Source organism: Falco peregrinus, chromosome 6 (assembly GCF_023634155.1).
Source record: "Falco peregrinus isolate bFalPer1 chromosome 6, bFalPer1.pri, whole genome shotgun sequence".
NCBI lineage: Eukaryota > Metazoa > Chordata > Aves > Falconiformes > Falconidae > Falco > Falco peregrinus.
This window is the reverse complement of record NC_073726.1, coordinates 16,962,998-16,986,420: the sequence shown is the minus strand read 5'-3', so window position 1 is coordinate 16,986,420 and position 23,423 is coordinate 16,962,998. Positions and strand designations below refer to the sequence as shown.

General features: G+C 44.2%; 1 protein-coding gene across 2 annotated transcripts in view; it reads left to right on the top strand.

The window, feature by feature from the left end:
• The window catches only part of LHFPL3 (LHFPL tetraspan subfamily member 3), a 252,260-nt gene extending 235,367 nt beyond the window's left edge, over positions 1-16,893 (top strand). For both annotated transcript variants that reach the window (XM_055807463.1, XM_027795450.2), the window contains one exon: positions 14,199-16,893. In XM_055807463.1, coding sequence (XP_055663438.1) covers positions 14,199-14,227 — 29 coding nt within the window. In that variant the 3' untranslated portion in view covers positions 14,228-16,893. The remainder of the gene's footprint in view (positions 1-14,198) is intronic.
• The last annotated feature ends 6,530 nt before the right edge of the window (positions 16,894-23,423 follow it).

Below are 23,423 nucleotides of genomic sequence, written 5' to 3'. Positions count from 1 at the left end.
CCAGAAGCATTGAGGTTGTTTTCTGGCTCCTAAACTAGTGTGAGACACAGCCCCTGCTCAACAGAGATTACAAATCTAATTTTGAACACTATTTTCCAGCATTTTGCTTGAAAGGTAGGTTCAAGTAGGGCACTGTCTCCTTCTTGCTGCCAAAAGATCTTATCCACTGAGCTCTAGTCAGCAAATGCTGCCTTCATTTAGCAAAAAGGACACAGTTTTCATGGAGGACCAGACAAGAAAGTCTGAGTCATTGCTAGTTGAAAATTACCCAAAAAAAGCTGATAATTATAAGCTTAGCAGAAAATTCCAAAGTCCTGAAAGATAATCTAGTAAACATGATTTATTTCTTTCATATGTAATCAAGAGAAGGTTCTTAACTTGGGAAAGAAAATCCCAATGGGAAATCCTTGACAGATCCACAGTGCTTCTCATTATCGTATGATCTTACAAGCCGAGTTGGCTCTGCTGAGTCAAAAAGGAAATAGAAAGGTCCAAAAGGGTTTCCAGCAGATGTAGTTTGTAACAGAAAACATGGCTGGGAGTCTAGATAAAAAGTACTAGTTTAAGACAAGTAAATCTGATGCCTTATTGACAGGCTTTAACATTTTCTGGGACAAAACCCATTACTTCATAATTTTAGACTGCAAGCTAAACTAGTGTTATAACAACCAGAAGTCAGGAATCCCAGTTAAAGATTTACCCATGGTAATGTGTGTTCCATTAGCAGGTAACATGAAGGATCAGTATTTTATGACCTGCCACATATTTGAGTCATCTGTCATGTTTTATCCTTAGATATTGAAATTATTTGACAGCTCTAAAGTAGAAAGAAGCAAAACAGAAAAGACGGTTTTTGCTGGTGTCACAGTCTCAGACAAATTTAACAGGTAATAGTCTACAACAAGCAATTAAAACACATTGGTCTCTTATTACAGAACAAATTCTATTCCCTGGGGCCTGAGGGAAATGCATCTCATAAAATATGCTGGTTTTATCTAAGACAGCACAAACTACATTTTTCTTGCATGAAAGAAAAACCCACAGAAATGCTGCTACTTAGCAATGCGCAGAAGAATACTGACTTGGTCACTTCACATAACAGGGAAGCAGAAAGGTCCACTTGCAAAGCCTCAACACTTGTCTTCTTGTTTTCTGGTGGGCTCCAGCTACTCAGACCTCAGATACCAGAGTCAGCAGAACCACAGACCTAGGAACGTACCCATATGGACGATACTGTGTATCTGTTGTCCAGATAAAAAGCACAGCAAAGGGAGGAGATTAGATTAAATAAAGAGGAGGAAAGGATGAAGATGAAATGCCTGTGCAGTTACCTACAGGTTTAGAACTGTCACAACTGCTCATGCTGTTTTTTTTCCCAAGTCCCAACTCTGAGTCACATGCTACACTTGAATCTCAGCTTTCAAAAAAAAAAACCCCAAAACCAACAACCAACCAACCACCAAAACCCTTCTGTTCATCATAGTTGCAAAGAAACCCCCTAGCTCTCAGGAAATGTGAAGGAAATAAGAAAGAAATCAGGCTTTTCAGAAGCTCGTGTTTGTATGTCTCCCTGGTTTGTGAAGGTTTGTGGCTCATTAAGGCTTTCTGGAAAACAAGGACTTCATTTCATGAGCAGCATTGACAGGACAGGTCTTCTCTCCCTTCTGGTGTGGAACGGAGAAGGAGACATTTTCATTTTTATTTGGTTCTGTAGGTAGTTACTCTAAAAAAGCCAGTTTCCAAAGTAGGCAAGACCTTGTTTACCAGAGCACTTGCTTTCATTTTCCACATCCCCCTAGAATAACTGCTTTGATGTGATAAAAACAAGAAGGACCTGAGAAAACGTCAGTATCAATAAATTGGTATTTTGCACTGAAAAACCCTCCAATATAAAGCTCCTACAGGCAGTACCAGGAAAGCCCAGGAGAGTGAAGAAATCTAAATGATGGCATTTTTCCCTGTCTTCAAGCAGTCAATAATAATATGGAACTTTACTAGCAATGGGTTGTGAGAAAAACCTCGGAGAACAGAACAGACACATGGTGCTGCAGGGGACGTAGGATGTAGGAATGACCACCGAGCTCATCTCCAGGGTTTGGTGACCCACCACTTTGGGAGCACCACGAAACAACCACCTTTACCTAACTACAACCATGGCTGATGCTCTCCATAGTGTTGCCCACATGGAGTGAGCCACCCCACCACAGCAGATGCTCAGCCCATGGCACCAGATGCTCAGCAGCAAGTCCCAGAGACAGCCCAAGGTGGGTGCTAGGCCACCTCTCCCTGCTCTGCGTAACAAAAGCTCAACTGCCTTAATCAGGCACATCAGAAAAAATAGAGGTTTTTATTTTTCCTTGAGTTTCTGCTTATTGTTAAATTTGCCAGGACTGAAGCAGCAGCTTGGCTCGCCCCAGCTGCACGGACTTTGCTGCCGGCAATCCCCTGCCCTGCAGTCCCAGAAGCCAGGCAGCCTGCGCTCTCCCCCAGGGCTGCAGTGATCTGGGAGGATGTGACCGCTAGAAAAGGACTGCAAATTAGGAGACGTTTCAGTGTCTGAAACGATGAAATATTTAATCCCTGCTCTCTCTGGGATATGCATCATCACAGATTTACTTATCTCAGCTCACTGACAGCAGTGGCTGACAAGGACGATGACAGCTGACATGCATTAACCCAGCCGCACAACACAAGCTATCACTCCAGAGCAGAAATCCATCATTATTATTTAAGCACCAAGGGGGTGTCTCAGTTGGTGCCGGATGCCAAACACAGGCGGCACCTGCACTGAAAAGTTGACGCTGCTGGGGTCTGTCGGAGGCAAGGGGCTCCCAGCACAGCCCCGAGCCCTGGTAGCCCAGCATGGCCAGCAACAGGTCCCTGAGCATGCCAGCGCTGAGGGTACGTGCAGGGTCCCCTGTGCTCCCACCACTGACCTGGCCATACCGTGATGGCAGAAAATGAGAGGGAAGGATGGACAAAAATCATTTGATAAGGGGGTGGGAGGGTAGGAGCCTTTATTAGAGCTTTGCTAGAGCTACACAGCAGGACAGTGCATTAACCTCCCCACACACACATCCCTGAAGGCTGTAGGTGGAACGAAAGGCATCGCTGCACGGCTCCTCAGGGAGTGCTGCTGCAGGTGTAACTGCGCAGGCCACACTGGTTTTCCCTTTGTCTAACTCCCTGCTTTTTTACAGGTGAGTTTCATTTCTGAGTAGATCTGTATCAGTCTGTTCTTTATCTAATGGGTTGTTCTGAAATGTTACTGTCTCTGAGGAAGGGGTGACTGAGCTTTGAGGGATCCTCATGAAACTTTTTTGGTTTGAGGGTGTGGGGTGGGGTTCCCCCACCCCCCACCCCCCCCCACAACCCCATTAGTGTTTTCCTCCAGACTGGTTGCTTCTTGAGACCACCCTGCTGTCTCTTGCTCTTACAATGCCGTCCTTACATAGAAAGGTGGCATTTACACAAGAATTGCCTTATTCTTATTGGTGGGAATTTCCAAAATAATGGAAAAGTGTGCATTCATGTGCGCTGTGTGTGAATTAGGTGTAGGTGGGAAGGGGGAAATAATCATGGAATGGTTTGGGTTGGAAGGGACCATAAAGACCATCCAGTTCCAACCCCCCAGCCATGGGCAGGGACACCTGCCACCGGACCAGGTTGCTCAAAGCCCCATCCAGCCTGGCCTGGAACACTGCCAGGGATGGGGCAGCCACAGCTGCTCTGGGCAACCAGTGCCAGTGCCTCAGCAGCCCCACAGCGCAGAATGTCTTCCTTATATCTACTCTGAATCAACCTTCTTTTAGGTTAAAGCCATTCCCCCTTGCCCTGTCACTACAGGCCCTTGTAAAAAGTCCCTCTTTACCTTTCTTGTTGGCCCCTTTAAGACTGAAGGCCACTATAAGGTCTCCCCGGAGCCTTCTCTTCTCCAGGCTGGACAACCCCAGCTCTCAGCCTGTCTCCACAGGAGGGATGCTCCAGCCCTCTGATAATATTTGTGGCCTCCTCTGGACTTGGTCCAACATGTCCATGTCCCTATGCTGGGGGCCTCAGAGCTGAGCACAGTGCTCCAGGTGGGCCTCCCTCGACCTGCTGGCCACACTTCTTCCGATGCAGCCCAGGCTATGGCTGGCTCTCTGGGCAGCAAACGCACATTGTCAGGCCATGTTGAGCTTTTTGTCCACCAGCACCCCCAGGTCCTTCTCCTCAGGGCTGCTCTCAATATATTCTATCCCCAGCCTGCATTGGTACTGGGGGTTGCCCCAACCCAGGTGCAGGACCTTGCACGTGGCCTTGTTGAACCTCATGATGTTCACGTGGGCCCACTTCCTCAGTTTGTCCAGATCCCTCTGGATGGCATCATGTCCCTCAGGTGTGCCGATAGCAACACTCAGCCTGGGGTCGTCTGCAGACTTGCTGAGGGTGCACTCAATCTCACTGACCACGTCACCAACAAAGGTGTTGAGCAGCATCTATCCCAGTAGGGACCCCTGAGAAATACCACTCGTCACCAGTCTCCACTTGGACATTGAGCCACTGACTGCAACTCTTTGAGTGTGACCATCCAGCCAATTCGTTACTGGGATGGATGAAGAAGCCACCAAAGCTCCTAAACTCTGGAGCTGATCTTACACTGAATGAGGTGTGATCATTCCAGAGGAGGCAATAAGATGGGTTATTTATAGTGCCACACGGATGCCACATCTGAGTGTTAGAGAAGGCTCTGCTGGAGAGCTGGAGCTTGTAGAAAGAGCTGCCCTTCAGACCACTGATGGCCTTCTCACTCCTGCAAGAGACACCACAGGTTACAAGTGAAGTTCATATGGTTAAGGCTTCTGTATTCACACCTTCATATTGACAGGCCTCAAGGACAGGGCCAGAAAACACTGGATGTATTGAGATGCTTACAGACTGATTACCCAAAGAGTTATTTACTTAGTCTCTTTTGTGAGGGCATTACGTACCAGAGCCATCACCAGGAGGGACTGTGTGTGGGGAGTGCAGCAGCATGCAGAAATGGGACAGTGGGAAGAGCAGAAAACAGCTGTGACATGGCACTAGGGAGATGAAGTGATTCTGGATGCAGAGGGTGGCATACAGGGAACACCTGCGTCTGCAGGGCTCCTGTGGGAAGTGGGAAGAGGTGGGAGCCAACAGCTTCCCTCCAAGGACTGGCTCCCTCAGACAGGAGGAAGGCAGTGCTAGGAGTGATGCTCTTTTTGTTGGCATTGCCGTTTCCTGTGCACAGCAGTTGCTGAGCCTGGTATGGCTAAAGCTTCAGGGCTTGCTGAATACACCAGGTCATCACCTTCCTGTTCTAACCCAGAGGAGAAAGAGCACAAGCAGGACACTGTACCACACCTGTCATTCAGGGCTGCTGCTAACCAGCCTGTCTTCCTGCATGCTTTTCAGCTGGCAATTTCATAACACAGCTTTCCACTTTCTTCTCTGTGATGTTTGTGGTTTTTTTTCTCTGCACTGCTAATCACAGTCTGCCTTCTGTGCTGAAAGCTCTTCAGGGAAGGAATCTCCTCTTCTTCTTTTGCAAGAGTGCACTTAACACTTCTACAGCAACTCAGAAAAATGTTTAAGGGAATAATATATATTAATAGCAATAATAAATCCTTATATCTTGTCCAAAGCCTGCATAAATCAGTTTTGCAGTAATCCTGTGGGACAGCTGGAAAGGGAAGATGTCTGAAACAATGCCTTTAGAACCATAAGCATCCAACACACTCCTTGCCACCCATCAGGCAGGTTTCCATGATGGATGGTGGTCACCAAAAACCTCGCCCTCTCCTTAGACCCTGGCTTTGCCCTGTCCAAAATCTAGCCTCTGTTCTAGCTGAGTATCACCTAAATGCAAGAGATTTTTTTTCAGTAGTTTGACATGTAAACTTATAACCTTGGAAATTATCATGGGCCTTAGGCACAGTCCCAAATATTTCCTATTTTCCTAGAGAGTATATAGCCAGTTAATTTGTATTCTTGTGCTCAGGTAAGGTAATCCACAGTTTTGAAATCTCAGACTAAAAAGCTTCTCCAGATTGTTATCTTTCTGTTTCCCATAAACATGTAACTTGGCACCTGTATCTTTCTCAGAGGCAAAAATGGGATCAATGTTTGCAGCTCATTAGCAGGTTTTGATTGAGACCCAACATTAACAGCAGCCACCCATTCCATGAAGAGTTTGCGGTCAGGGCGAAGGACCCACCGCCTTGGTTTGGTCAGCCCCTGCCCCAGAGGCGCTCTGGATGAAGGCCTCCAGCCCTGGAACCCTTCCCCCACACTCCCAGCCCCAGCCCAGCCCACTTACCAGATTTTCTCTTCCCACCAGCACAAGTCCCTACAAAGAGAAAGTCTGGAAAACTTCTGGAAACCCCTGGATGTGCCTTTGTACAGCAGGGAATCAGGTGGGATTTGTGCCATGCTCCCAGGTCACACAGCTTTGGCACTGGCTGGAGAACAGGGAAATTCATTTCGCACAAAGAAAGTTCAAAAGTTTTCATTATTCTGCAGCATTTAAGGTTCACCAGCATTGATATTTTTTACATTTTCTGAGATGTTTAAATTGAACTTGTTGTAGATGTTTTAGTTATTATGTTATAATTAAAAATCAGCAAATTATTTCAGGAAATTCCGTTCACAGAAATGCCATTGTAACATGCCAGAATGGCCAGAGAACTGTCATGGCTCTTGTTCTTTCTGTTAGGAGTAAAATCACATTATATGAATCGGGAAATCATTTGGAGAAATCCAATCTGTTGAAAAAAAAGAGCAGAACTCTGTTTCTGTCACATTGCTAAAATAAGCCCCATCGTAGCAGTTTCCTTATGCAGACATCCTGGCTGGCACCTTCAAGAATCTGCCTCGATATCTTGGCTTTCTCCCAGGGCCAAACTCCTACTCTCTGCTGCACAGAAATGCAGGCTGGAACCAACGTGACGCCGGAGCACCACGCTTCCATCAGCGCTTCCATCGGAGGCGGGCTGTCCCCAGCTCGGGCGTGCTCATAGCCCCCTGCAGCCCACGCTGGCCCGGGTGGCACAGCCTGGACAAGCAGAGCTTTGGATCAATGGATCAACAAGATCTGTTTTCCCAGACCAAAGATGTGCCAATGTCAACTTCTGACATTGTCCAGCACAAGAAAACTCCTGGAAGATGTAAAGCTGATAAAGCTAGATACAAACCCTTATTAACAAAATGGAAAAAGGTAAGAGGACACAATGATAATGCAAACATTGTCTGGCCAATCTGCCCAGGACCTTTTCAAGTTACCTCCACTGACATGGCTGGACCCTCAGAGGGGCTCTCAGCAAACACACACAGATCAAAGTTGGTAACAGTTTTTAAAGACGATGGAGACCTTTCCGAGCAGTCTGATCACGCAGCTTGAAGGCTGGTGAAACAAACAAAAATATCTATGGATCCTCTGGGTTCCAGGGGAGAAACTGAAAAACAACTCCAGCAAATGTGCAGAATATAAAGAAAGTAAAATATTTTCTCATTAAACAGTTAAAGAACAGGAAGAGTTTAGGAATCGCTGTTCAGGGACTCCTGTTTAGTGACAGCAATTTATTAGACCATCTGGGTAAAGAAAGACTGCAGCAAACCACACGGAGGAAATAAAAATAGATGAACAACAAGTAACTGATTTTGCTTGACTCGAGCCTACAACTCCGTGGAGCAGGAAGCTACTTCATGTGAAAGACGTTATTGATGAAGGCATTTCAGTCTCCCTCCAGTCCTTCCAACAACATACTAGATCTCCCATGCCAGCAAACCTATCCTGAGACGTGACTCCCATCCCAAACTTGCCAGAAACATCACCAAGTACAAAAGACAAATTGATGAGCCTTCTGGAAAGGGACCACCGGAGGAAGGAGCATCTCTGTGGTGCTCCACAGTAAAAGAAAACTCTTTAGAAGAAAGAATAGGAGGCTTTTTGCTGTGTTTGCTCACTATGATAAAAATCTTCCTTTTCTTGACAGGCACAGAGCAAATACTGAAATGGAAGAAAACACTGCCCACTGTTCTGGGATCTCATCACTACATTTCAGTGTTTCAGTACCCACCTTGAGCAGACACACAACCTCCTCCCTCGTTCAGGGCACGCTGTGCTGTGTGTGATGGTAGCAGAGGGGCAGTTGTGCCTTCTCCGGAGGTACACCAAGCTGTCCAGCTGAGGGACCCAAAAGCTGTTGGTGGCAAGGCGTGGGTAGTAGAGCCATCACCTGAGGGAGCCCTGTTCCCATCAACCCAGACTGGTGCCAGCAGATGACGGGGATGATGACTTGCTCCATCCTTGGATAGGTCTCTCTTCCCTCTGCCTGTCACTCTCCTCCTGCCTTTCTCACCAACACATACACATATGTTCTCTTCTTGGAGCCACATTCAAACCAGAGGAAAGCCACCTGAGCCAGGGATTAGGAAGGGTGGCAGGGAAGCTTGAATCCTGCCCAGATTTGGCGTTTCGGGGCCCGTCAGTGCCACCAGGTTATATTTAGGTGCAGCTGAAGGAGGATCTTGCAGAAATAAGAAAATTGCCAGGCTCTGATGTGCTGCCTTCTTTAGGCTGCTCTAACCCTGGTTCTCAGGGTTTGCAGTCGAAATTCACCTGCTCCCCCAGGCATGGTGTCGCTGGCAAGAGCAGCCAAGCTGACTGCCACACATAGCTTGGCTCACGCCTTCCCACCAGGCTGGCCCACTCTTTGCATTCCTACACCCAGGCTGGTGAGCCTTTAAGCTGTTCAGCTTATTTTACTGACCCCTCCCAGGCTGGGGTTGAAATCTTAGACCCACCTTCTGCAAAGCCATTTGCTCGTCCATGAAGGCAGTCCTAGTACACAACTAATTTCCAAATAAATCTCTCCTTTCCCTACTCCACACAAGGTGATCAGACTTCATTGCTTAGTCCTTTTTTTTTTTTTTTTTAATTGATTTGTCTTGACAACCGCAAGTTGTCAAGAAAAAGTAAGACTTTTTCTTACTCACATAACAGCTTCAAAAAACTTTCTGTCTGGAGAAATAAAAGAAAACATAGAAGATAATATTTCCCTGCTGTGTCGCTCTTCTCCTCCCATAGCAAACTGCCTAGAACCAAACAGCCTCTGAACTGACAGCCGTTTCTTCCTGCCATGTGTCAGTCTCCACACAGAGCAACAGAAAAAGGCAGAAAAAACAATGTAAGAATAAACTGGATTTTAAAACTACAAGAATTGGCCAGAGTGTGGCAGGGAAAAGCAGGACCTAGACAGCAGGGCAGTCATGAGAAGCATGAAGTGTGCAAGGAGTGTAGCTTTAGGTCTGCCAAAGCGCTGGGTTTTTTTCTTGTGAATGACAGTATATGAGTTGTTGATGGCAAATATCTGTCCGTCTGTATGTCATACAGGGATACTGGAAACCTGGCAAAATTGATCTGACTGGATCCTTCAGCAATTTTTCTGTTTCTTTGTGGAAGATGTCCAATAATAGAGCATTCTGTCTGTTCCATGATTAACTCGGACCATCGCCACCTTTGCAGCCCTGAAACCGCCCTCCCAGATGCTAGAAATGCCCTTGTGCAGGCATGAACTGAGCCTCCTGCCCTCAAAACAGCCTGGGCCACCTTTGACAGACATCCAGAAAATTCTTGAATGCTCTTGAAACCATTTCCTACAGCCCTAAAACACTTCCTACAGCCCGTGCCCAGGAGTTCAGCTGCTGCCACTAACAGGGTGCATGAAATACCACCTGACAGATAGAATAAGCCCCACCATTCCACACAGCTCTGGTTTCACGGGGCTTGCATACCCAATCAGTTAAAACCTTGTCGGTTTTTATGTGATGCAATTCTATTTTATTGCAAGGAAGTGCTGCGGCAGAAGAGCCAGCTCGCACACCCTTCTGCTGAGACGAGCTTCTCCTCTAATGCCATAAAGACCAAACCATCACCTAATTTCCACCCCAAAGTTTTGTAAAGTTTTCCTAACTCCCCAAGGTTTGCTGTGGACTCTCTTTAACCCTTCCCCTCTCAGGTCACCTTTGGTAGCTGTGAGTGACAGCAGAGCAGACAGTTGCCGGATCCTGTCCGCTGGTTTGCCAGGAGGAAGAAGGAAACGTGCTCAGGCAGCGCTGGTGTGGGCAGGTCATTTATCATGTCTTGAGAAGATGTTGAACAATTAAAGCGCTGAAAGAGGGCTGCTAGCCAAACAGTTATGGAATTTCTCTCCATTCTTCCTTCCATCTCCATAAGGCAGCCTTGTTCTCTCACTACTGTGTTTGAACAGCAGTGCAGGGGTAGGGACCAGGGAGCACAACTCACCCACCTCCTGGCCACACAGCTATTTCCAGGATGATCTGTGGGCAGCATCTCCAAAACACATGGTAGACTTTCAGCTTGGATCACCAGGGCTCTTAAGAGTTTGGAGAGGACCTGAGTTGGCATATGGCTGTTTATTGAGAGCACAGTATTTGCCCCAGGATGGCTCTCCACAAGCACCCCTCAATGAAGCCAGGGCAAAGGATATGTAGTGCATCAAGAGGGGAAAAGGCACCCATGGCAGGTGGGCAAGTGGAAATACACATTCAGAGGCAAATGGGAATATGGATTATTCCTGTCTCATCACATGGAAAACAAAATCATTCCTCCAAGCCACTCAGATAGGTTTTATATGTGTAAAGGGAATATCCTAAGAAATAAGAGAAGACAGGAACATGAGTTGCCTCATGCAACTGGGCATCTACCTACTTTCATGCCTTTTAATTACACGCATCTGGATGTTGCCCAGGCCCTGAATGTATGTTGCTATTTGAATTTAGGGGTGCAATAGCGAGAAGTGGAGCTTTAACACACTTAGCATTGCACCAACCCTAACATAAACAACGAAACCATCTACCTGTGGTTATGAGGGCTGACCCAGCTCACAAGCAGAAAGGCGAAAACTCCAAGCACCTCATTAAAACTGAACTTGTCCAAAATTTTTGGCCTACTGCCTGGGCAGCAGTGTTATGCAGGGTGCATCAGAAGTCTGTTTTCAATTGCAGACCTTCAGCACAATGTTTCCCTCCTCCTTCATCTCCTCCCACGCACCAAACCCAGCGCCAGCATTCAAGAGAAGAGAATGTCACTCTCTAGGCTAGAGGAATACTGTGGAGACACTGGGAAGAAATCTCTGGTGCTTCATTAGCCCATGGGTTTCTGCCAGCTGATGTGGTTTCAGAATAGCACCAGCTGTGGTGTCACCATGAATGTTGCTCTCTAGTTTGGTGTTTGTGTGTGTTTGGAGACAGCGACAAAAGATTAACTCTTGGAAAGGTTATTTTCTAGGTGCTAGTCAAGTAAATGGTAAAGAAAGTTGCATAAATATAGCTGGTGACAATTAATGGTGTAAAGTGTTAAGACTTTCAGAGAGACTGCGTATTCAGACCTAGAGGGTCTGCCTTTTTCTGTATATTTACTACCCATCTGACTGCCTTTACAGTAACAGCAGGTAAGGGACTATCTGAAATTTGGTACGTGCTTTATACCTTGGCAGGGAGCAACCTGGAAGTCTCCCATGATTCATCTTCAAAACAAAGAACTATCAATGGCCTCTCTCTGCTAATGTACATAAACACAAAAATGCTGCAAATGCCTCCAGGTTGACTGTACCCCAGCTCTGCAGTCAAACAGAAGAGACTGCCCTAATTGAACAGGTCAAATACCAATAATAACCATGTTGTCAGGATGTCAGCCCAACAGGCAGCCTTTCAAGGCTTTAAATAGAGAACTTAACAGCAGAGCACCTAGATGGTTTGGGTAATACAGCTTTCACGAAAAGTGCTTTCATTAACTGATTACTAGGCAACAGCACTAGAAAAGGGTTGTAAAGTAGCTCTGAGAAAAGAAACTTCAAGGAGTCAAAAGCCTATGATGTGATACAAAGCAGACTGAGGGATGTTGGATGTGAATGACTTATTTCTGCCTTATCAGCTAGGCATCTCTGGCATTTATTAATTTTCATTTCCATGTGTACAACACCTGTGTGCAAATTTGTCAAAAAAACCAAGAGGTTTTAGTATGTTACAACTGAAACACTGAGTACCACTGGAAATCCAGTAAGCACTGTTAAGGATTTGAATAACACAGGTACTTGAGATTATGATTAAAAATAATTGAAAGAAATGGCTCATTCAGTTCTATTAACTATAAATTGTTCCTAGGAGTATCAGGGCACGTGCTCCTCACCATGCAACTTTGGCTTTCCCTGGATTTCAGTCTCACCAACCATTGTTTAAGAGGCTCACAAAATATCTCACTTAGCAAATACACAGATTGGAGGCTTAAGCACTTTTTCTTTCTTTTATTGAGTAGCACTACTTACCTATATTAATAATTACCATATCAATTAAATTAGTAATCATATTAATAAAATGCACCAAAATTCCCAACAGACCATTTTTAATAGATTATATTTATCACAAATATGTGCATTTCTCATCCATTCTTTGTCCTTCATTTTTGCCACATTTCAAAAGGATAAAGAAAGCTCATGGAGCTCTCAGTGGCGAGTTTTCTTTTCAGTTGGAAACTACCATCCCTATTACATACTTGTGTCATAAAAGTGTTTTTACCACAGTCAATGCCATACTGCATATTCATTTCCTGATGAAAGCAAAACTGATCCATTTGTGTTCTGCAGGGCCCCCCTTAGCTCACCTTCTGTTTCTCGCATAGCTTATTTGCTACTTTCTAATCTCAGCAGCATCAATTAAAAGTGCCTTCTTTGTAAAATGTATGTGGACTACAGATACGTGCTGAATGCTTGTGGGCCATAACAAGTCAGGAATTTTTTTCTAAAACAAACTTTGCTTGTAAAGCGTCGATTTGTTGGAAGTTGATGGGGGAAGCAGGCATCCAGGGTCCGTGGCAGAAGGATTAGCCACCAGTGCGCTCCTTGGGTCATGGTACCACCATCCTGAGCTCTCAGGTCTGGGCATCCTGCTCTGGGGTGTCACTTTCCCTGACATCTGCAAGTGAATCAGCAGAAGGACAAGGTGACCGTGAGTGTCAAGGCGGGTGAGGAATTGGTGGGAATGGGAGAAGGTGACTGCTCCATCTAACGGAGGGGGGGGATTCAATATTTCAGTCTTCTTACAGTAACATTTTTAAGAGTTTCTAGTGCTGAAACTCTTAGTTCACCACCATTTCACAATGAAATTCATTCTTATTGTGATTTCCCCTGAGTTCTGCATTCCAGCAGTCTCCTGCAGAGGCCTCTGCATTACGATGAAGGCAGTGGGGTTGTGATGAGGGTGGCTGTGTTCTCCCCCAGTCTTCGGGCTTGTGGGACCTCTGACCAGGGAGCCTTTCACAGGACACAGCGGGGAGGCTGCCTGCCAAATGACTTCACCGTTTGGTCTGAGTGATCCAGGAGAGTTCAGCTAATGGTGAATTTGAAGATGTCATTTGGTGCAAAAGCCTTCTGATCAATGCCAAACGCTGGACCAGTCAGGTTTTTACATTTCTGTATACATAGGTACTTGCACATATACGTTCTCATTAAGCTCCTGTTCCGGTGCATTGCCCTCTGCGGCACCAACTTATGGACAGTGACCTCCAGTGAGGAGAGGGGAGCCTTGGTCGCCCCGTTTGCAGTGCCACCGCAGCCGGTGTCCACTCTCCTGCGTACGCGCCTGTTTACGGTACATGGAAACTGGATGGGTGAAAATTAGTTTTTAAGGAAGCGTTTGCATTGAAAACATCTCTGTCCTCATTGGGGTCTGCTCCTGCGAAAAGTAACACAAGGTGTTATTTCATGCTGTTTACAAATGTGGATTGTGTGGTCAGCAAAATGAAAGAAGTTATTAATATGGAACAGGAAATGTCAGGATTTTAACTCAATTCATGGTACTCACGTAGCAAATGTCGTTCTTGCCCCACACACATTGTAGCTTTATTTTCATATTGTTCAAACTTTAGATGAAATAATCTCATTATTTTTGACTTCTCGTGTCAAATAGCTGATGAAACCTGATTTTTAAGAATTCCAGATTACAAATCTTTGTCGTATCTGAAGATTAAACTTGTCATTTTTCATGATAAATGGAAATGCAAATAATGAAGTGTATTAGAATATTGATCAGAGTCTTGCCCTGAGCCAAGCACAGCATGAACAACTTTATGTTTGCTGGCAGTAAACCAGCTTCTTTCTTCTCTCTGTTTTGCACAGTCCTACTAAGCCAATCCTCACTAGAATGAGCACAAAACAAAACGAATAACAGCTTTTGTACATCAACATTAAAATGAGAAGAAGCTTGGGAAAGGGCCTCTAACAGAGAAGAACGCTGATGAGTGCAAAAACGCGTGATGGGTAAGCACCACCTTCTAAACGTAGATCAACCAGACATGGAAGTGATTTTCAGAAGAGAAATGCAATCATGGATTACACACCAGCTCATTAGAAACTGTTGCTGAATACAGCATCCAGAAGACATGCATGAAAAGTCACATTTGGGGAATAAATTAAAAGGGGTGTAGTTGTTGCTAGATAAACATATGTAATATATATGCATTGAAGAGGTTTGTAAATGTCATTTTTTTTATTCTGATGGAAAGCAAAAAGCTTTAAAACCTTTCACAGTAGAGAGGCAGTTAACTCCAGGCTATTCCTATACCAGTAGCCAAGAAGCTGATAGAACATCTCTCTTAAATTAGCATTTATAAATAGACTGAATGTTTCCATCACCTAGTGGAAAAAGCATAACTTCTACTGCTACATTGCTGCACTTCATTTACTTCACTGTATAATAAGTTGACTAAAACTGTAAAGCTTCTCAATTTTTACTGCATATGTGTTCCAATTAATCTATGTCTGTAACAAACTTAACACTGAAAAATTATTTCTGACCTATATTCTAGTTCTATGAAGCATATAAACTGTAAGGTATGTCTGACTGAATATCATAGTACTATAATTTCCCAAGGCACATAGAATTGTTAGTTTTTGAAGTGACAAAATAAAAGCACTCGATTTCTTTTTTTAATAGGAGAAAGTAATTTACCCCTTAAATATAATACAGAGCTGCTCACTGCAAGGGCATTTCTGTTTTTTTCCCTTGTTCTGCCATCTAACCGCTGAGTGACACCCTCTGGTCCGTGCTAATGCCAATCAGGCGAGGTGATCCAAGGATCCCTTTAGGCCTTAAATTCAATACATAAATGAAGAGACTCATAAGCAAATACACACTGCAAATAGCTATGTGAGGTCTGGGTGCACAGAGCCCTGGAGCACCGGTGGGGCTGGTGCTTCCCTTTGCAGGGCTCGGTGGGTTGCTCCCCAGAGGACAGCCTCATTTCCAGAAGCCCCTGAGCAGCAAAACAGGGGGAGGCCGAGAGTTTTCAAGAAAGACCCCACAGCAAAAGGCCTGGATGCCAAGTGCCAGGCACAGAGCAACGGAGGGAAGCAGGGACCCCAGGTCCTCTGCTCCACTCCGATACCTCCCAGCGTGGCATGGGTCTCCTCCTGGCTCAAGACTGGGCAGGAGCACGCTGCTCCCCACATTTTTTCTGCCCTCTTCTGCGTATTGCAGCTGAATCCAGCCCAAACGGACCCTGCAACGCTATTTTCTTCAGATTTTTTTAAGCCTGTTGCTTCATTCTTTGGCTTGTGAGGAAAATGGCTAAAATAATAATTCAATGCTAATGTTGATCCCAAATAACACAATATGCTGAAGACATGAGCAAAATATGAGTTAAAACTGTTCTTTAACCATTGGCTGTACAGTACAAATTATTCCAGATTTTAGTGCATGAATCTCAGAAAATTTATTTTATTTTTGAACAAAAAAAATTATCTTTAAGCAAACTGTCAATAAATAAATACAGGGAACTAGATGACTCTTCTACCTAGCTACCAAGGTCCCAGTGTGGCACTGCTTGTCTTAGAGACTGAACACTGATATGGGTATCTACCAATTAAACTTATGTGTGAATCTGGGCAGCATTTTTTAAACAAATACGTTGTTTTAATACAAGTCTGTCCTTGTCACTGTGTCTAGGAGACTCCCCTGACTTCTACAACACCAGTGTTAGAGCTGGTCAGAAACCCCATCCAAATTATCAGCCACCATAAACATATTCCCAGTACCTGCTACTGACCTAAAGGGGGTGGAAGTAGTTTACACATGAGGCTTCATAAACTCATTAAGGTCCCACTTCAGACAGGTTTTTAAATCTGTCATTAGTCCAGCCAGTGTCAGCTGGAAAATGCACATCCTTAAGGGCCAGATGCCTTCAGGAGTCCCTGTTAAATCACGTCTCAGTGAAGCCTGTCTTCATTCACTGCCACACTCTCACCTCAAAAGCCTGTGAAAGGGTTTGCTATCTGGATGTGCTATCTTATCACCCTCTTCATTTGCTCCTTAGGTTTACCTCTATTCCACATTATTGCAGTCATGGCACTTTTGCTGCAACAGAAATCACTGAAACAGGGTTTCTCTGTATGGTATTATTTTATTACGGACACTAAGTTTTGCGTCATGGTGACTGTGTAATGTAAAATCCCTTTCTAAATATACACAAACGTTGCAAAAAAAGTGTCATCACAAGACCTTGCAACCCTGCCAGGGCAGCTCAGTGAATATGTACACAGTCAGAAGGAAAGACATACCAGGATGTACATCACTAAATGTTGACTCAGTATGAACAGTATGTTTTACCTTTTTAAATGTTACCGCTTTCCCATCCCACTCCATTGTAACTTGTCAACTGTAATTTTTTTTAAGTCAACAAACTGTAAAGAAAACTGTTGAAATACTTGATTTTCTGTAAAAAGTAATAACAACAATAATTTTTGTTACTTTAAAGTATGCTTGGTATTAAAGTACCTAATAAAGTTCAACAATGAATTTTGTAGCATACTAAAATAAAGTGTTATAGTGCTTTTCTCCAGCTCATCTGTGGTAACAGCTGCTGTTATTGGGATTACTGTCCTCCTCCTAAACACAAGCCTGGCCACCTCCTATACACTTGTACCTACACAGATCCCTGAGGTATGTAAAGTCCAAGGAAAATCTGATGCCTTAATGTATGCAGGGATTTGCATGCATGGATCAAATTCACAGTGTAAGAACTTTGTTGCTAAGTCATCTCCACCCTCTCAAACCTGACTATATATATATATATACACACATATATAGGCAACAATATAAAGTTCCTGATCACTTTTTTTTTTTATAAAACTTAGTTTATAGTAAGAGAAAAGTGCAAATTATTTAGGAATTAATTATAGTTAAATAGAGAACTGCCAGGTTTGTAGGATGCTGAAGTCCTGTTCATTTTTATAGGCAATGCCTTTCAGTTATTCCTAAATATCTCAAGTGGACACAGTAAAGCTCAGGAACTGATTCCCCCTAATTTCACTACATGAAGTTACACTGGAGCTGTCAGGGGCTGTCCCAGATGTGCATCATCCCAGAGTTTGCACCAACAAGAGGTAAGTACTTTCTTGTCAAATAGACGCTGGATTTGCCTCCGTGATGCTGATGCAGCGGTATCCGTGTTTGGTGATGATCTAGAAATGATTGTGACCAGGGTCTAATTATTCCCAAACTCCCAGGCAAATCTGCTATATTTTGATAATGGATCAGCTTCCCTCACACCATCCAGCTTCCCCTCTTCTAGGTAGGAAAAGGTAATGCTGGGCCCAGCAGCTTTCTGTCCATTTTCACTCTAGTCTGATGTCCTTCAAACATTTAAAAGTTTTAGTAGTTTCAGCTGATATTCTGAGGATTTGAAATGCAGTAAGAACTAGAAAAATTAAATTAAAAAAAACAAAACCAAAACAAACAAAAAAAAAAACCAAAACACCACAACACCACATTTGTCCTGACTAGTTTATACATTGGAAAGCCAGCCATATGCTGAGTAGCTTCTCAGGCAGTGCCAGAAAGCAACATAGGTTTTTTCCCCATGTGCTAAACCCTAGTGGTTTACACATTTCTCCTTTCCAAGGAGCTCTGTGCAGAAGGGAGCATCTTTGTCTGCTGTTGGAGTAGCGTGCAGTACCTGCACGCATTGCAGCCATTCCACCTTGATCTGTGATCCTCACTGGCTTACATTAATATTTTGAGAACAGACTTTCATGGAAGACTCAAAATTCTGCAGAAAGTAGAATATGTACTTTAAAAATTCATGCTCTACCCTTTATATCAAACAACGTTAGTCCCATGCTGCCAAATACAAAAAGCCAAGGCTTGCAGTGATCAGATACTGCCGTGACACTTTCTATTACCCATATGCCTCTCTTAAATTTTTGCTTTGTGTTACTTCATACTGCCTTCTGAAATGCCTTTTGCATTTTAAAAAGTAAACTACTATATCCTTCCCTTCTTTGAGATAGTCTTGTAACACCGCTGTGGGCAGTTACATAGCTTTTCCACTTCACAAGGTGACAAGGGAAGTATTGCCTGTGCAAGAGAGAAATTTCTGGGGAATAAAGTGTAAGCAGGCACACTGTGCTCACCAGCTCCCAGGAGGAGTTGTGGCCCCTAATGGCCTCCGAGACACTAAAAAGCTCCCCTCCTTTTGAAGCGGTTCCAAAAATTGCTGCAAAACATTTCCCAAGACCACTGGTGTAAGACCAGCCTCCAAGTTTGAACATCAGCTCAGTCACCTGGGAAAACAGCCTGGAAGGAAAGATGCTCCAAAAAGCTAGGAGCTGGGGCTGGGGAATTTACCTCCACAAACTGGTTTCAAATTAGCGTAACAATATGGATTATTACTCCTGGTTTTGTCAAGCACAAGTTAGCTTTATATTAGCCCAATATAGCTGTAAGAACTGTTAATAAGGAAAATGAATTATGTATTCATAATTGTTAATAATAATTTTTAATCTATTACCTTGCTTTTTCGTAGGGAAAAAACTGAAATAAAGGTTGCCAAAATCCTATATGCTAGACTGATGTCTCTTCGTGGGATTGTTTTTTTTTTAAACATGTAGTAATCCTATCAGTTTAACTCCAGAAGATGCTCTGGAATGTCAGTTACATTACCAGTTATACAGACTTAGGATCTGGCCTTCGGGTTTTAACATAGAAAGGTATAAGTTTGGCTCTGCCGTAGAGAAGATCAGGCACCTCATTACTTTGACGATTCTCAAACATGGCCTTCTTGCAATGTACCAGGTAAAGCACTGGGATGTCAGCACAAATATTAGGCTTACAGGCATGCAATTAGCACCTTGATTCTCCTTTATCTGGCTTTATGCCAACACACTGCAAAATTAGTAATGAGCTAGGTGAGAGTCCTCTCTGTTTGCTTCATTTTTTTTTCCATTAATAAAATGAAATTAGTTGTAGTGCCACTGGAATATTCTGAGGCTCAATTAAGCACTTGCTGTATTTGTTGAGTTTCTCAAATGGCAATTGAAAATAATGTAAAATGTTACATGCTTCAGGCAATGAGCTGAGGTGGTCGGTGGCATCAAAACAAGGAAGTTTTCTGGAAGAGCTTTTAGGCTATCAGCTGCTATATCTGGCATCAAGGAAGGAGCTGGTTTAGTCAGTATAGCTGAATTCCATGTATGCTTCAGAAGGATAAGGAATACAATCATTCAGAAATTCTGAAAGAGCTTCCAGCTTAATACATGTCACTGCTGTGGGGTTTTATGTTGTGGGTTGTTTGGTTGGTTGTTGTTGTGTTGTTTTTTTTAATCTGCTGTAATATAATACGAAATTCCCCATTTACAAATTTTAATTAATTTTGCGTTAAGTAATGTGAAAATTCTTCAGCCACAAGATACGCTGGGGATGCTGAGCGCAATGGCGGGGTTTCGGTGGAGCAGCCCCGGGCAGCGATGGCTATTGAGTATATCTGTGCTGCCACCTAACGGCCAGCCGCTGCGGCAGCGGGCCACCCAAAGGGCAGCTGTGCATTTGGGTTCACAGAGATGAAGTAACACAACCAGCGGACACATAACCTCCTGTGCCTCCCAGGAGCAGGGCAAAAATCAAGAGGCAAAACCGTCAGTGCATTAACCCGCACTGGACAACTATCAAATTTGAGAATTTCTACACTTATATTTGAATTTCTAAAGACTGAAGAGAACATTAGCTTCATCTCTGTACATGTGGATGAGAACTTTGCCTAATGTTTTAAAAGCGTTTTCCAGAGCTGTACAGCCCAGTGCTTCCCAGGGACAGGTTCCTGCATTTCCCAGATAGGACAGACGCTAATTCTCTACCCTCACAAGGAGCACGTGGGTGATGATGACATTGTCTTCCCTCTTGGCGTATGACTAATTCAGACTTGCAGTGATGGTATATACAGCTTCTCTCTCATTTCACTGTAGTCGCATCACTTTATTAAAGAATATTTAGCAGCCTTCTACTTTTTCCAGTTTGTGGATCCCACACAAATTTTTGAGATCCCTTCCCAGATTTCATATACACACATGACCCTACAGAATATGGAACTTATTTTCAACAAGTGATCTTTTGTATATCTCCTAAAAGCCACCTGCGCATCCTCAGACTGAAAATCATTGTTCCAGAAACACGTCTTCTTCTGGGACTCAGTGCATTCCTATACCCCCTTTCCCAAGAGCTGTTAATACCCACTGTTTGCTTCCCTTTCCCTCCTTTTCTCCCTGTTTTTCCCTACTCAGATGTTCTGTCCAATCCATTGAATCCCTTACCCAGAAAACATGATGCTTAAAGCTGGTTTGAAGGAAAGGGATGGTCTGCTGTGATTATACAGCTTAACATGAAGTAACCAGCAGGACGACTTTCCATCACCTGAAAAGGCTGGGGGATGCTTTCATGATGGCTAGCTCCTTAGCTAGAAATAAATAATCTGTTGATCATATCTGAAAATCTAAATCCTGCAGAGCAGAATAATTTGGACACAGAGCCCCACTCCCCAAGGAACATGATGACTCAGCAGGGTGCAGACCACCTCTGAGAAACAGACAGGACACCAAAACTACAGAAATAGTGCAGGGGTTGAGCCCACCCACAGAGCAATGTGAATTGTAGGAAGGCATAGCAGAAAAGAGGAATCAGGACCGGGAGAGCTGAATGCGAGCCCTGAAGAAGAGAGTCCCCTATTGCCATGCCAAAGAGTCCTTCCTAAATCCCACAGCCTTTAAGATCCACTCTCACCTCCAGCATAAACTGGGCAGCAGGGCCTGTATCAAGGCCCTAAGTGGTGTTTGAGAGCATGAAATGGAGGGATGGAAGAGCACAAGTAGCAGGCATCAGAAAGAATGGAAAAGTTAGGTAGCTTAAGTCAAACCCCTGTACCAGAAGATAAGCATAACCAGCCAGCATTCCTCCAAATTGCTCCTGTTGGAAGACCAGAGGTTAATGAGGCTACTGAAAAAACGACTCTGAGACAATACTCAATGTAGCACTGGTGAGCTATGGTCATGCAATAGGAGACTCATGACCATCTTCAAAGGTGACAGAACAGGGAAAATTGATGGTCCCTAAAGGAACAGGATATCAGATTTAGGCCATCCTAGATAGCGTCTGCTCTGAGCATACTAAAATCTGATGAGATTATGGATTACTGGGTTGAAGGCTCTGAGCAGCTAAAGCCCCTAATCCAAGAGAAAGAAGCAGGGACTCTAGAAGCCATTAATACATTAGCCATGAGCAAAAGTGTTCTGTGAAGGTGCAGCGAGACCGCCAGGCTGTGGCAAGCATATCAGCAGCAATGAGTCCTTCTTCCCACAATCCCGAAGAGACATTCCCAGGCCCCTACCACTCCCTGGTAACACCAAGGGAGTGTCTGGGGAATAGGAACTGGTGGCGGAACCATCCTACTTGGGCACTGCCTGAGGAAGGAAAAGGCTGGGCATGTGGCAATGCCCAGAGAAGCAAACTGGAAAAAGTCCAAAGCCAACACTGGCATTCAGACAGGGTTTCTAGCAGAGAAGCTCCCAAAATTATAAGAAGAGTACGACCACACACATCTGTCCCATGCATTTCACACCAAAGCACCTGATGGTCTTCTCAGAGGCCTTAGATAACAGGTCTCCAAAATGAGTTTGTAAAAGAAAATGACATTGCATCTATTTAAGCCAACTGCATGACCCTGCCTGCTGCTTTTGTAAGACAGGAGTCACTGCTCCGCGCTGGGCTCCGAGGAACTACCACGCCAGGCAATATTCTGTTTGCCAGTTAATTGTCTTTGGACTGTGCTCCTGTTCCAACACGGAGGCCACATCTCCAGCTGTCACCTTACCAAATAAAACATGCCCTTATATTTCTTCCCCTCTTTGCTGCTTCTCTACCCTTACAGGCTCCTCCAAAGTAGAAGAGCAAAATACTAATATCTGTACTCGGCACTCATGAAAACCTCACAAACACAGCCTGTTTTACTGCTTTTCAGTGGCATGGGGTTTTCTCCTTTTTACAAGAATTATGGAGGGATGAAGAGGCTGGGATAAGCTTTTACAGACTGGAAAATCCATGGAAAAATCTTAAAATCTGATATCCATGCCTGAGAGGCCTGGAGTCACAGCATTGCAGGGACACTCGGAGGGGCCTTGGGAAGCCTCTAGTCCAACCTCCTCCTGCTCCTCAAGGACAGGGCTCTACCTAGGCTTATAAACATCAGTGGTGAAGAGCACACGGTATTTCTGGGCAACCTGCTACAGTGCTTAATTAGCCTCATGAATGAGTCAATATTTAAGTAAATATCAACCAGGAGACACTGATAAGTGGTATCAGAGCAGCTGCTAGGTGTGCGGCCCCACTCTCAAGGGAAACCATTCCACTCTTCTTACAGTACATTTTTAACTCCTAGGCAGTCAGATTTTAATATATTTATAGTGCTAACTTGTCGTTGGTACTGAATTATATTCTTGCTGTAGTTGGAATGGAAATATTTCACCTAAGCTTGTTCATCTTACCTGTAAGAGCTAAACCCAGAAAGTTTTATTACTGTGTTGTGAAGTAATAAACGCACACAGACCAAAAAAGAAATTAGTGGTCTGTAGCCCTCACACTTGTAGCTGTGTTTGCTGCAGAATTCCCCAGCCAGGAAAAGTCAGGTTGAACTAACATGTGACGACAAGACCCGTGCCTGCAGCCCAGGCAGTAAATTAAACTCTGCCAGCATGCAGTACCTCAGTTTCATGTTGTATAAAAATACCAGGTTTTATGAAAACTATTTTTCAGCAGTAGATAGGAAGATTTGCAACAAGTTATCAATGAAAACTGAAGCACATTGTTATGCAAAGCTGCTGTTGAAATCCAGAAGGATGTGAAAGAAGCCAAGCACAAATTCCTTGTGCTTCGATCCACCTTGGTGGATGTAGGTGCACACAAGCTGGTGTGGTGATGTAGAAGATCAGTGTAACAGTCAGCGGTGTCTGTTTCCAGACCATGAATTCTGTTCACCTAGGACTTCTTCTCTGCTGGTGGAAGAAATCCTTCCAGACACAGGG